At 35.1% G+C, this 16,110-nt stretch overlaps 1 protein-coding gene across 1 annotated transcript; it reads right to left on the bottom strand.

Annotated features, from left to right (window-relative positions):
* Nucleotides 1-1,703: 1,703 nt before the first annotated feature.
* On the bottom strand, nucleotides 1,704-14,249 carry GALNT3 (polypeptide N-acetylgalactosaminyltransferase 3; the record flags this gene model as incomplete). The annotated part of the gene is made up of 10 exons (XM_082001276.1): nucleotides 1,704-3,235; nucleotides 3,742-3,894; nucleotides 6,567-6,668; nucleotides 7,602-7,733; nucleotides 8,866-9,066; nucleotides 9,437-9,554; nucleotides 10,327-10,561; nucleotides 10,817-10,966; nucleotides 12,181-12,353; nucleotides 13,738-14,249. The coding sequence occupies 10 exons, from the start codon at nucleotides 14,247-14,249 to the stop codon at nucleotides 3,113-3,115; spliced, it is 1,899 nt and encodes a 632-aa protein (XP_081857402.1). The 3' UTR covers nucleotides 1,704-3,112.
* Between the last annotated feature and the right edge of the window lie 1,861 nt (nucleotides 14,250-16,110).

Consider the following 16,110-nt stretch of genomic DNA (forward strand, 5'->3'; position numbering starts at 1 on the left):
AGAGTCTTTCCAACAATTTATGTCCACACTGTAACAAGCTATTGTAAGTCATACAGCTTTAACTTCATAGGATATTCCCACAGGTGTCACGTGTCACCAAAAACCTTTAAGAAGCCAAGACATGACTCAAAGGTATGATTATCAAGCCAAAAAAAGAAAATAGCTTAAGGTAATTCTCCTTGCAAATTCTTGCTGGTCCTTGCTTATGCACTTCTTGTCTTTTAGATAACTTAGAACTACTGAAAGGAGTTCTTCTTGCATTGCTTCAGAAGCTGAACTCATTAGACACTGTTAAGTTAACCAAAGATAGGCTCCCTCCCCCCATTAGAAATAAAAACCCCACATCATCATCCATCCACCAGACTCTATAGATAAATTAGCATTTACCTGTAATGATATTATTTATTTACCAGGATAAAAGGACAAATTTAATATTAGTGTATTTTGTCCTATCAATCTTTAATAGCCACACCTTCAAATTTATTGTCAGCTTTATATTTGATCATGTAGCCAAATATTTTTGTCTTCACTTTAAAAATTTTAATTTTCTTTCCTTCTGGCAGACATGTCTTTTTCCTTAACCTTCCTCCTCTTACGAGTACAGTACTTAAAGGAAATACTAAGCGTTTCCTAAAATACTAAGTGTTACTAGCTGCCTCTAACTAGGCCTGATCTTATTGCTCAACTTTCCACTGTTACGTGCACCTTTCCTGAGATTCAGATCATTAAAGAGTTCATTATTAAGCTGGTTGCTATTTTCTTCCATTTGAATAGATACTATAAATGTTCACCACAGTTCTTTAGACAAGCTGCAAAGTCTAAGTACCTTTTTACCTTTGATGTTTCCCATCCCTACTTCATAACGCTGGCACTTCTAGACAACAGTAAGTCTTTTTCTTGTCTTTATTCTGCTGCTTCCTTCCCTTCCTAGAAGTTTATTATTTTAATTTCATAGCCATTTTCCTCCTGTATGATAACAGATGCAAATTTAAGGTTATTTTTAAACCTCCATAATTTGCATAAACCAATTAAGTCTTCTCCAAAACAGAACATAAAATTTTATTATGAAATAGAGTTTACCTTATTAAAGTGCAATTTTATGTGACCTTAGATGCTTTAAGCGTGGGATGGTCATTAATCTCCCATTCATCCCCTGAAGTCGACATTTTCAACTAAGCACACATCTCTGTTCCTAAAGAGGACATATCTTGTGCAGAAGAGTTACCTTCATTAAAGAAGGTCTGAAATAATCACAGTCAGAAAATAGGCATGATTGGTGATTACAATGGAAGACTAACTGGAGGGTGTTTAACAACTGTGCATCCAGTAAAATAACCAAAGAAAAAGCCAACCGTATCCTGGGCTGCATCAAAAGAATTGTGGCCAGCAGGTCGAGGGAGGTCGTTTTGCTCGTCTACTCCACTCTGGTGAGACCCCACCTGGAGTCCTGCATCCAGCTCTGGAGCCCTCGGCACAGGAAAGACATGGAGCTGTTGGAGCAGGTCCAGAGGAGGCCGCAAAAATGATCAAAGGGATAGAACACCTCTCCTGTAAAGAAAGGCTGAGAGAGTTGGAATTGTTCAGCCTGGAGAGAAGAAGGCTCCACGGAGACCTTATTGCAGCCTTTCAGTACTTAAAGGGGGCTTATAAGAAAGACGAGGACAAACTTTTTAGCAGGGCCTGTAGCGATAGCACAAGGTGTAATGGTTTTAAACTAAAAGAGGGAAGATTTCAACTAGATATAAGGAAGAAATTTTTCATAACGAGGGTGGTGAAACACTGGCACAGGTTGCCCAGAGAGGTGGTAGATGGCCCATCCCTGGAAACATTCACAGTCAGGTTGGATGGGGCTCTGAGCAACCTGCTCTAGTTGAAGATGTCCCTGCTCATTGCGGGGGGTTGGACTAGATGACCTTTAAAGGTCCCTTCCAACACAAACTATTCTATGACATATATTTTTAAATACTTAATCAAAGGAAGGCGATTTATGAAGTCATAGGTCTACATGATCTATTGAAGTATACTTGTGGATGCTTACAGGAATACAATATTTCTTTAAAAGAGCTAGCAGAAGGGTTAGGAAGGCCAAGATCTCACTTGGACTGTTCAAACTGAGGTCAGTCCTTTGTAAAAGGGGAAACAGCAACAAGGGAAGAAAAAAAAAAAATCAACATGCAAATATTTGCACAAGAAATTATGTACAGATAACATTAGGAACCTGTTAGGTAAACATTGCATAAATCCCTACAAGGTAGGAAAAAAAGTGGCTTTAGTAGATAACATGTAATTTAAAAGCAATAATGAACAAAATGATGGAAAAATTTGTTAATGTTAAGCGCTCAGAACTCTTACAATCTAACTTTGTCATAAATTTTAAAGCTAATGAAATATAAAAAAGACCTATACAAAAAGTTTTGGCTAAATACAAGGAGATTAATATCAGAATAAGCAGATTTTCCATGAAAATAATCACACACAGATATTTCAGTGAGAATTTTTTTTTCTTCTCCAAAAGAAGAATTGATTTGCTAGAAGCTGAGCACAGTATGGATGGTAGCCTATTTGGCTTTAACCTGAAGCTCAAATATTTAGTTTTTCAAGTGAAGGAACTTAAAAAATACTGAGGCAGGTTCACCGAGGAAAGTAAATGATTAAAAAAAAAAATAAGTCAACCAATTGAGCATAAAAATATACTTATAAAGCATCTTGGCTTTTAGATAGCATACAATATAATTTCTCATAACTCTACAGAGAAAACTAGTCTTCTTCAGAAGTACTTACAATATGTCGAAAAACAATATACATACGGTTCCCAAGGTGAAAGAGGACTATAGGATCCATGAATCAGTGGTCAACATATAAAGTCTCATCATAAAAATATTGTAAACATTTTTTCTTAATTGGGACCTCAATCATCTTTGGTTTAACAGACTCCTGGGGAATCTCTGATGACACATTTTATATCCAACTTAAATAAGAGGGAAAAGAATCTGTTTAAACATTTTGCATTTAAAGTATGCATCACTTAAAAATGCAGTATACATATATCTGATAGCAATTTAGAATGGATCTTTTTTTAAATAAGATGCTCCTGGCCTATAAATGTCAAATCTTAATTGTTCTGTCCAAAGATCCACTTCTGGAAGGGGTCTGATGGATTACAGGATGCCAAACTTGGATGCTCTCCATTTCCTGTAAGGCACATATGAAGTGCTGCATTGTACAGAGTTTGATCCTAAAGTGGGTAAAAAGGGAGGAAAAAAAAAAGAAAGTGAACAAACAATGAGTATGCTACTTCCCCTCACACTTCCTTCTTTCCCCAAGTTCACTGTTGTTAAAAAGAAAAAGGTCATACAGGTAGTGCAGAGGAGGAGTGGGAAGCAAACAAATATGAGTAGTATGCAGGTGCCAACTTGTTTTGTTAGGAATTTTTTAAAAAATATTTTAAAAGATACAAAACATTTGGATTGACTTCCAGGTGGATGCGCAGACACAGACACTAAAGGATATCAACTGGTGTTGTAAGTGACATTTCTACTTTACATTTAAAGTAGTGAAATCATCAAGTTTTGACCTGGTAACTGAAAAGCTGAAATTATCTACATTTTCCTCACAGAAATAAACTTCTTTTGGGCTTCAGAGTTTTGTTTCATTGGGGTTTTCTCTTTTCTTGGAAATAAAAAAAACCCCTCATATGAAAGATCACTGATAAGATGCCAATTCACTGCGCAGCCTAAATACCTTTTGATGCAGCCATTGCTCTTCTCCAACAGCAAAGGTTTTCTGGCCTTTGTAGTTACATTCGCGAAGCTGCACAGGTCCTTTAGAAGCATGCAGGCAAAGCTCCTTCTGAATGTTATGTCGAATTTCATGGTGTGCAGAATATTCAAAGTACTATTAAATAATTTTTTAAAATTTCAGTAAATAAATACAAACAAGAGTGTTAAAGTAAATTAACCCTTTGAAATTCCAATACACAAAGTAACAGATTTGGTATTCAACAACTTGAGACTACAAAATAAATTCTCTGATTTTTAGCATACACACTTTAAAAGTGTTTACAAAACTAAAAGCTTTTTTTAATACTAATGCAATGGAATATATTTAGAAGTACTGAAATGTATAAATTTCAAATGACACTTGGTGCATATGCATTATGATGCAAGATCTCATTGCCTGCTCCCCCAGGAACCATAAGTAATTCAAAAGAGTCAAACTGGAGAGTAGAGATAGTTGGATAAATTAAATTTTGGCATTTCTTAACTTCAAAACAATTTATTCAGTATTTGTTGCTGGATTTTTTTTTCTTACAGCAACCAAAAAAAAAAAATTAGTCACACAGAACAATACTGATTGCCGTATGTCAGCTTTTGCTGCTTGATCTAAACAATAGATGCTAACAATAGGATGCTGTAATGTTCTCTTGTGAGCTAGCCATTAGAAAAGTAATATAAGAATGTACTTTGTGAATGAATTTTACCATTATTTCCTAACAGCAGAGTACTCTTAAAGCTCAGGAATCCTGGGCTATAATTCAGGTCCTAACAGGCATTTAGTTCTAACAATTACAGACACAGCTGTCCTTTTACACCTCTCATCCTACTCTACCATCCTGGTCTCTTCCTTTTCTCTCTCATTAAACAGCAAAGTTCCTATCATTACATCCCATTACCAGTGTTTCTTGGCTCCATATGTCAGCCTTCTTCACCATATCTTTCCTTTGACTATTAAGACCAGACTCAGTTAGCTCCCTGGGGCTTTCAACTAATTTGTCCAGTTGGTCAGCTTCAGCCTCGTCACTGCCTTGGCATCACTGGGAATAGCACTGAGGAACAAACAGGCTTCTCACTCTTAAGTCTCTGCACCCAAAATTACTCCTTGAAACAGGTACCGATAGGAACGACCTGCTTAGCTACTTAGCTCTCAGACATAATTTACTCTAAATCTGTTAATCTGACTTCATCTGTTCTGATTTATCTTTTGAACTCCAAAATCTTTGCAAGCCCTGAAAATACAACTTGAAAGCTAGGTTTAAAACTTCATTAATTTTTGATATTGAGATGCTATTGAGATGGATATATTCCCAGCCCCAGAATATTCTGAAAAGGAAGAGTGATAAACAATTGACGTACAACTCTAAAAACTAGGTTCTCTCTTCTACTCCCTTCTCCTATCTCAAATACAAAGACGACAGGTAGCATGGAAAATTTCAGCCTGAAGTCTGGTAAAGAACATAATACAACTGAAAAATAGAGTATTGTAATGAGAATGGTTAAGTACGCAAATATGCACATCTCTTGAGAATTACCAGCACAACCTGTACTAAAAATTCTCTGAAGACTCGCATTTGAAGGAATTCAGACAGTTATTTTATGGCAGGAGGAAAAACAAAAAAACACAACACTTGAAAGCACAGAGTTTTAGTAAAGTCCAAGATAACTTAGACAGAGATGACAATAGAAGCATACAGCAGATCTCTTAATACAATGTCTTGGTACAGTGTTCCTGCATTAATGACTGACAATGTGAAAAGGTTAACATAGTATTAATCCACAACAGAATAAAAAAGAAGTTCAATACTGTAAGAAGCTAACATAACAGGGTAGTTATTAATCTAGACAGTATTCAATTTCCCACAAAAATCTGTTAGGAAAGCATCAACTAAGGAGGATCATGTGTCTGAGTTTTCACAGTGACATTAATGGGTGGCTTTTAAGATTGAAGACTTTATTAAAAAAAGAGAAAAATTACAACTATAGTCTAACAAAACCTTTTAAATCTTTGTTGACCTTTAGTTATTAAGGATCTACAGTTAATAAAATTTATTCCCCAAATAAATCTTTAAGGCAACAGAGAAGTGTTCATTTCTGGGCAGGGAAGGAGATGTTACTTTTATCAGTATTATAGGAGTGCCTGAAGGATTCAGTATTTGACATCTATTGCAAGTCATACTGTAGAAGAAACAGAGCACCATTGCTTCCTCTGAGAGCTATGCATCAGAGAGCTCTTCTTGGACAAATTCAGTCATATTATTCACATGCATTAGCCAGAACAGGATAGACCACTTTGACCTCACACTATGAGGCTGCAACCATGATAGGGAAGGCCTGGCCACTTGGTCTCCCATTGGTTGGATTCCCACCATCATCTTCCTTGACAGTGCGAGTCCTGGTGGCAGAGAAAGAAGCAATAGGAGGAAGCATAAGGAAAGGAAGAATTAAGATGACAACACTTACAAGAAAGTAGTAGCGGTAGGATGAAAAGGTTTTGCACAGAAAGGAGAGATCAAGTGAAGCAGTGTAATTGTGTTAAAAATCTGAATCTGTATGCTGAACATAAAATGTTAGAAGCAGGACACAACATGAAGAGCAGTATGACATTTTCCTTGAACAATATATATAGAATTAACTCTTAAAAAAAGAAGAACAAAAAAAAAAAAAGAGAGAGAGACCTAGAGAGAAATTGCATATTAAAAATGAGTTAATTTCTCTAAAATAAATTAAAAGCTTTAATATGGTACAGTTACAGCTGAACAGTTCATAAAAATCAGGTATCAAATATTTTACCTGATTCCCTCCAAGTCCATGACAAGAATACATAATCAATGGTTTTCCACCATGGTTATTTTCACCAACATCCAGACACATGTGGTTACCTGTATTTTTTAACTAAAGAAAGGGTCTTATCAGAAAAAAAGAAAGCAGCTCAGTAGGAATGACAAAAAAATTAAACTGTCTCACTTGTATACAAAGCTAACCTTTGGCTTAACAACAATTACAGCTGTTAGTTTTTACTTTCTGCAATGCACAAACCTAAAATTCCTGGTCTCTCAGAGTTAATCTTTTCTAACCAAAAACCTAGTAACTGCATTATGGTTCTCTACAACCACACACCGTGAATTATTAGGCTAGCATTGTACAAGGTTATTGTTATTCAAATTACAATTTGAACAGATACACATAAAATATTCAAAATGTGAGGAAGGGGAAATTTTATTTGTAAATACATATTAAACATTCACCTCAAACTAAGAATTATTAGTCGTTTAATATTTTTTTGGTTGTAGTAATGCAATGTATGCAATGTCTAAGAAGTTATTTGGCAGAGGAAATGCAATGGTCTTTAAAAACACATACGTATAACTACAAACTATTTTCCTCATCATAAACCTAATTCTGAGAAGCAAACACCTGTCCAGTTTTCCTTATTAACATGAACTAAAAATTCTCTTAGACTTAGTATATAAAGCTAAACTTGCCTTGATAATTCAGGAAGTCTCTCATCACTGCCTTAGCACTTTTGTGTAATTTTAACTGTTAGTGATATGCAGAACGTTGGTTACTTTAGCAGGTTAAAAGATCCTGTTAAGCAAGGCTACTGTTCCTTATCAAGCAGCTTTGCTTAAATTACATATTGCCATTGACAAAGCTATAAAATATTCAAATAGCAAGGTATGCAGAAGACATTCTTTGTCCACAGTAGTGACAGAAAACCTTAGAGCGGTTACTGATAGCTAAAATGGAAACACTATGGCTAAGTTAGCACAAAAGATTAGCAAACTTCCTGGATTATGGAAGAATATGGAAAATAATTAAACTTACATATCCAGAAAACAAAGGATTCAGGTCTGGAACATATGCTTCTGGATAAACATTACTGAGATACCAGGTAAAGTTTTTACACTGCAGACGCTGCCTTATATCAAGTCTTTTTGAGATGTCTCCAAATGTTTTCTGTTAGAGTAAGGGAAGTAAGGAAGGATGGATGAGAAACATACTAACATTACTAATATCAATTTTGTACATATAAGTCTATGATATTCTGTATTGTAGCATTAAACAAGTTTTAAGCTGCATTTGTTGATTTTAATTTTTTTTTTTATACCATACTACTGTGGTTACTGCTGTTTATTTTTCAGTATCATAACACAACTGACATCCTGCCTGCAGCATTTCAAAGCACGTACAAGAAAAATACATCGCAACATGGAAACAATGGAAGTATCCTTAGACCCAAGAGAGTTTTAACACAGTACCATGAAGTGGGAAAGTACAAACAAGGCCATACTCATGACAGCTATAAAGCTAACTGATCTCACAAAAAAGAGTGAGCTGAAATAATGAATTGGATCAATTAAATAATTAGCATAATAATTAGTACAATGCAGAATCTCCCAGAGAAAATTCAGTTGTCTAGCTGCTAAACATGCCTAGAAAATCTAATGCTATTAGTGGTACAACAGTCACAAAAATTTATCATACAAAGGGAGACAAAATAGCTTCTTGAAGAAAACTCTGTATTCCAGCCGGTAAAAGATCAAAGTTCCAGAAAACCTACAAAAATAAATAAATCAACACCCAAAACCCCCAAACTTAACCATCCTTTCTCTGCTTGCTTAAAAACTTAAGTTATCTATCATTGAATAAGCTTTATTCTGCAGCTAAAGAACAACAAAACCTGCTTTTTAAATAAAAATACTAAGCAACTCAGGACTAATGACACATTATGTTTCTCACTCAAAAAATAAGTTAGTTTGCATTTTCTATGCAGAGATTTCTGAGATTTCTCATGCTTTTCTGGTAGTTCTGGTGGCTGCTCAATGCAAACAATCCAGAATTTTAGTGAATGTGGGGGGGGGGGGGAAAAAAAAAAATCTATCAAAGAAACCCACATACAAACCAACACTATCACCACCCAAACACAAGTTTTTTCATGTTTGTTGGGGCTATAACATTATGCAAACTGAACTCTTGTCATTTCATTAAAATATCTAGAATCCTTACATACTTCATCAATAAATAACTTTTGCTCACCAAAACTTTCAACGCAGCAAGTGTGATTTCTAATACCACCACCACCACCTACTTGTTTCACAATTTTTGCTGCCTCTGTGTTTCGTCGGTAAAATATTTCTTTATATTCATCCATCCAGACTTCTGCAAGGCGAACTTGATTACGTGTGATCACTTGAGTACCTTTTGGGAAAGTATGGGGACTCTTGCTGCGAAAGACATGGCCAACAACAGAGCAAGGCATGATCTCCAACTGTCCACCACATTGCCATACCTAATAATAACATTTTTGTGTAAGTGCACTGCAATTAGAATTAAGGGGGTAGAAAAAAATTCAGCAATGTTATTGTTCACCAGAAAAAAACCCAAACCATGTATCAGGCATACTAAAAGTGAATTTCCTAATCGGGTACACCCTGGAAACGTACATTTCAGCTATCAATCCTAAACACATTCTAAGAAAAAAAAAAAAAAGCAATTCAGTGAGCATGTTTGTATTATATTTCATAGGTCATTGGTAATTAATTTTCCATGTCCTCGCTGGCTGATTCAGCGGAGAAGTCAAGATCTAATACTAATTTGTCCTCAAAAATCCTGTACACTGTCGGTATAGAGATCACTGCTAATTAAGTAGCTAAACTTACTCTGAAAGACATTTCTATATTTTCACCTCCCCATATTTCCATTTCTTCATCATAGCTTCCAATGTGTTCGAAGTAGTCTCTTGATATTGAAAAGAGACCTCCAGCAAAAGTAGGTGTTCTAGAAAAAAAGAGAAATTTACTGAGGAAGACAGGATTCAGATAGTTGTTTGGGTTTTTTTAAATATAGATGTAAAAACACGGCATAACTGTCCTAGGAAGTTTCCATGCATTTGTCAGTGTTTCACTACATTGATACATTTTCCTGGCATGGATAATACTTCAAGCAATTAAATCTGCCCACATCGAGTCTCATTTGACAGTTTTATTGTCATTTATTAACAACTAGTTTAGACTAATGACTGCTGGTATAAAAGACAGCATCAGGAAAAATAACATATTTTCCCTGTATGGAGAATATCAAGCAAAGTTATTACTCCTCTAGACCAATAGCCTGTCTGCAGTCAAAGCACGTACAATTATCATCAAATACACCACTGTAATAGTCTAGTATTCTGGTGCTCTGAACCTTTGTTGTCATCCTTTTAACAATGATTAAAGAGGAGCCAGAATCTATGATACTGCCTCTGAAAGAAACTGTTTATAATCCTCCTCTCCCCTCTGCCCCCGATGAAAAAAATATATAGAAATTGCTTATTATGTTCCTAGTGTATGTAAAGGTAATGCAGAGCAATTATTGTCTTAAGGAGGCTATATTTTTAGGAAAGCTTTAAAATTTACAATGTGGTTCTTAAAGAAAGTATTACAAAAACCATCTAAGATGCTAAGACTTCTGATCATACTGATCTGAAGAACTAGTTCATTTACAAACTGTTCATAACGAAAAACTGTGAAAATGGAAGGACTTAAAATATGATTCAAATTATGTTTACCTAATTGGATAGGTTTCATCTTTTCTTCTTTTATTTTCATGTTTAGGAAGAGATTCCCATCCAAATGACAAACTCCAATCAAAATTTCCTCTGTTGTGGCTATGCCCATAAGGAGATGGTTTACTGAATTCAAAAGTATTGAGATCTATAGAAGCAATATCAGGGCTTACAACAGCGACAGGGTTCTCAGCTATTCTTGCCAATAACGGCTCTAACCAGCCATAAAAGCATTCACCTGTGGAGAAAACGGCAACAAGCACTGGATTTTACTTGGTTATAAAGGAGTACACAGGGAATATTTTAACATGCCCACAGCAAGCCAATATGCACTGCTTTTAAAGAGATTGCTAATTATACTTTGAATAATATAAAATAGCAATAGGAAAGATGATACATCGCTAATGTTCATAATACATAAAAAATCTGCAACGTTAAATCAAAGAGAACAGCATTATAAACCAGAACTGGCATAGTTACAGGTTACACTTACAATGAGCATCCAGAAAGGTAAGGGTCTCTCCTGTTGCTACTGAAGCTCCCAACAACCGTGCAGTAATTAGACCTTTCCTTTCCTTTTGACGGACTACTTTAACTATTTGAAATTGTTTCACATATTCATCTAGTTTATCATGCAAGTATTCTAGAAAGAGAAATGAGTTTCAGGATATTCAGTGTATATGCCACTGCCTAAAATTTTACATTATTAAACTAACAGGATAAACGATTAACACTAATCCCAGGAATGACCTCAACATCAAAGCAGTAAACAATTCTGGACTGCTGAACGTTATTTGCAGGGGCTGAGTTTTGCTGGGGGGTGGGCATAGGAAGAGGTGACTGGCAGAGAACAGGGGATGGAACACTAAAAATATTCTAAAGGAGAAAGGACACGTGCTAGTATATCTCTTCTGCAGCATTAAAAGTTTGAATATCAATGCAAAATCCATCTTCAGAGCAAATGGATCATGTGCCTACTTACTCAAGTTATCTGCAGAACATGCAAATTTTTTCCTTAATAACCACATAGTTTTCAAAGGCTACAATATTTACAGCAGCAAGAGAAGCTATATAAAAAAACCTCTTTAAAAGTGCAAAATTTGAAAAACAACCCCACATCCCTCATTAAACATCCCACACCATCTTCCTTCCTCTGCCCAACCGTAGTATTAAACTGTACTACTGAACATACTTCATATCCAAGTGTGTCAGTATACTAAATACAGACTTGCAAAAAAATATAAATACATTAATATAGGCATGTACATATAGACATGGTTATCTGAAGTTACATATACAATTTTTTTCAAACTTGCATTTGTGATCCCACTCGGTATAACATTCAATTATTTTTGGCAGCCAGCTTGAGTATTGCAGATTATTTTCCCATTAAATAATTTTACTTTCTAGGAAAGACATTGCCCTTCATATTAATGAAATTAATTTGCATAAATACAATCACTATGATAAAATGCAAATTGCTGCAACATTGGTCAATTTACCCTTGGATACTTTGTTCTATAAACTGTAATTGGTTTGAAGCACAAATTACAGAGCTACTTGTCATGCAACCAGTTATGCAGTTTAAGCAGCACTAGAATTGGAATAATTAGAAATGGGGTTTAAAAACCTTTTAGAGGACAAGAATATTTGACTACCTTATGACAAAAAGATTGGGGAGAACTATTTTATATTTTGTAGAAGAAGAAAGGACCAAAATCACTTAGAATACCACTAGACATGTTAATGGTGGTAAAGATATCCTCTTTTAACCAATTTATCTGCAATCCTAACATGAATCCATGTCTTAAATGAAAAAAAAAAAAAAAATCAAGAGAAAATAGGAAGACTTCTTACCATCTACACTGGCATCATCCACCAAAATAATCTCCTTTAGCAGTATCGCAGGAGATGTATACATCACGCTGTGAACAGTTCTGAGCAGAGTGGACCATGCTTCATTATGAAAAACTATTATAATACTTGTGGTTGGCAATGGTGGGCAACGCTTAAACTTTTGTTCAATACATCTACAGATTAGAAAGTGTCAAATGTTACAAAATGGACAAAAAGTTTTGACTCAAACTCTTTAAAGAAACCCTTCTCTTTCAAGTACAAGGCTTTATAAGTACGGACATTAAATATTTCAGCTTCTCCACTTTCTATCCCGGTTTTGGAACATAAAGGCAGGTGCTCAAACTGGAGAATGTACAAAATATTTTTTTAAAATATGACTAATAAGAATTCCACTTGAACAACCCACTCAGTTCTGCTTCTGCCTCTCAAACATTTGAGTATGTTTGATGTAGCACCCAGGTCATCTTCAGAAAAAACATGTTATTCATTTGAGAGTAGCAGATACTAAGCTGCAAAATCAGACTAAGTCACAATTACTGTTAAAACCCAAAAATACAAAGAAGCATATTTATTAGAAGAATGTAGAGTTTGCAAGGAAAAAAAGAATACATCTAATTTAGAACTTCAAAATTTTTTAGAAATACCATATCATCCTTAGGGTAGCATATCCCATTCAAGGGAAACAATTTTAAACCCACAGTTTTCAAGCTTGATGTATTCTGAACAGAACTTGAAATCCAATTGCAATTCAAGATGACAAAACAACACTTCTATATTCATAAACTGCACTCTTACTGTTTATTGCCTGTCAACTTTAGAGACTGGAAGACTCCCCCGGGTAATTAGCACAGTGATTTTGTGAAATCACGTCACAAAATACACAGGTGAAAACTCACCAGTTATGCTCTATCAAAGGTTACTGTGAGCTGCACCACCTGCAATATGATATTCACACTACCAGCGGCAGTTCAGTAAGGTTAGTCACTTCTGACACAGACAGCTGAGAACATATGATCTGACAGTGACAGAGACTGCTCATAACCAAAACCCACTCTACCCAAGTCCTACAGTCTTCATTAATAAAATTTTTCAATACTACAAGATTGCTAAGATGTTCCATTGCCTTGTTCAACAGTTTACAATTCCTAATTTATTACATTATGCTAGTCGTTTTACTAACACTGGATAACAAAAAAAAACCCCAAAATTGGGGAGGAAGGGGCGCTGGTGTTTAAACTGGGAAAAAGTTTAAACTACCTTTTTAGATTTCTTCTAAGTAAAATTTAATAGGCTTCCAGAGAGTCACTCAAATTGTAGGTTAAAGGCAAAAGCAGAAAACCTTATTTAAACATGGTTACTTCGAATTCAAAACCATGAAAGAAGTGAGCCTTTATAGACATTCTTGGCTTTGGCACTGTGGATCATTATGTACAGTCAATCATTATGTATAGCTAGGAGACTTTCCTAAACTATCACCTAATGCTGAACTCAAATCACTTTGCAGTCTGCATTTCTGACAAGTTTTTCAACCATCAGGACATACACATCTCAACATACTCAGGAGGTCGAGTGTCTGGTCCAAGATCTCGGTGTAAAGAAATCCTATCACTTGCAAATGCATTAAAACAGTGTTTTTCTTCTCCACGCTGTTTTTCTTTCTGTTCTTCTGAATTTAAATTGATGGTTTTAAATGCTTTACCAGAAGCTCCAGGAGCATTAGAATCTTGAAGGGGTCTATCTAGAAAGGGTTTTAGTTCCACTGCAGTATAGTGTCCTGGCAAACAGTGCCTCTCTTCAGGAATCTTAGTTTGCCTCACAGGTGCTTTTATCTGCATTTTTGGCTTTGCACCTTTGATATTGTTCATAGCATTTAACATGAGACCTAACACATGACTTTTCTTTCCAACGACTGGCTCAATCCCTGCTTCATCTTTAAAATCTTGAACACCCACTTCTCTTTGTAATAAAAATAAAAACACCAGAAAGACAAACACAATAATGCTAAACTTCCAAAGTTTCCAGTGAAAAAATAATTTCTTGAATAGTTTAGGTGTTTTTTTCAAAGCCATTCTAATTTTAAAAAATTATCACAAAACAAAATTTCTGTGAATGATGTTCTTCAAATAGGTCACAGCATTTCTTGATATTATAACACCTGTAAATTAAAACAAAAACTATTAATTTAGACATCTAGTATATTCAACAATGTAAAACCACAAGAAATTAATGGGCAGGAATTAATTCACAGCTCTCAACTATCAAACATTATGTGTCTGTAACTTAAAGATACGTCAAACCTATCTATAAGACATACAAAATGCACTCTCCTTGCTTAATGGTGGGGTTTTTTGGTTTTATTTTGGTGGGGGTTTTTTTAAATACACTTCAAATAGAAGAACCAGAAAGCAGGCATACCACTAAGAATAAAACACTATTTCACATTAATTTTTTTTCCAAATCTTGAAAACTGTTTAAAATTAGAGGAAAGTGTTGTTTTAAGTCTTCTATAAGCAGGGAGTTTTAGTTCAATGACGGGCCAGAAAGAAAACAGATGAAATCAATATGGTAAGTTCAAGTTGCATGTAACAAAGGTCCACATAAAAAGTGAATTATAAAGATAAGAAGAACGTCTCAATCAACTTATTTCAACAATTTGGAAATTTCCAATATTTAAAAAAAAATCCACTTCAAGATCAGACTTAAGTAATCAGACTTCAAGTGGAAAATTTTTAGATTAATTTAGTTATCTAGTATACATGTTCAATGCAGAATTAATACTGGTAATTTGAAGTAGGTTAATTTAGCCTGATGATCAAGTAATCATTCTGTATATATTTTCATTCACTTGAACTGCATTTTCTGGCATGTGCTGCTGCAACTCATCAAGAGTGCCCTATTTCAGGAACTCTGCCACTATTTTTTTCCACAGACTAGCAATTATTCAGTGGCTTTCAAAGATGGGGAACTATGAAAAACATTTGAGGACTACCAGAATCCAAGTGATTTGAATTAAATTCTCTCTGCAAAATTGGCAGTTTACAAGAAAGGGAAAAATAGCAACCAGCCTGAATTCAAAGCACAGCTTCATTTTTGTGTACGTTGCATGTATGTGAACTGAGAAAACAAATAAGCAGCAGCAAGATAAAAGACACAGTTAATTCCCACTTGCTAACCACTGACCACAGAATTGCAAAAACTACTTTTCTATTTCATCCTTTGAAATACAAAGAGATTCTGCTTTTTTAAATAGGAATAACAGACTCAAGAAGAGATATAACTTGTAGAAAACAGACAAAAACCCTCACCTGGTTTCCTTCAAGAACTTACAGGATAAGTTAAGCATCCGGACTTGTTCACACTGTTTTATTTCAAAGCTTATGTCAGCTTTTTCAATAAACCCATATGTTCAAACCACAGTAGTTTTACCATAGAGCTACTGTTATAAGAATGCAGAGAATTACAGCATTGCCATATAAATACCATTGCCATAAAGGTACCAAAAATGTGCTTCGCAAGGCTCACCAAATTTCCAAGAAAACTCATTAAAAAAATCCAGCCCACTTCTGCCTCACGCATTATTTTCCCATTTTTCTTTAGTGCTGAAAAATTTGTACTACAATACCGATACCTATACACTGCAAGACTAAGAATAAAAACTTTATTTCCTGGTGAAAGGATTGCAACCGATTTACCAAATTGCCAGATTAAAAAATGCCTCGTTTTTTCACAGTGTCTAGTGGGTTGCTCTTGACTGTTTGCCAGACACCCACCCAGCCACTCTCTCACTCCCCCTCTTCAACATGACAACAGGGAGAAAATAAGATGGAAAAGCACATGGGTCGAGATAAAGACAGCGTGATCACTTACCAATTACTGTCACAGGGAAAACAGACTCAAGGATGATGAATTTAATTTACTGCCAATTAAAAA

This window comes from Phaethon aethereus (genome assembly GCF_964289735.1).
Source record: "Phaethon aethereus genome assembly, chromosome: 6".
In the NCBI taxonomy this organism is placed as follows: Eukaryota; Metazoa; Chordata; class Aves; order Phaethontiformes; family Phaethontidae; genus Phaethon; species Phaethon aethereus.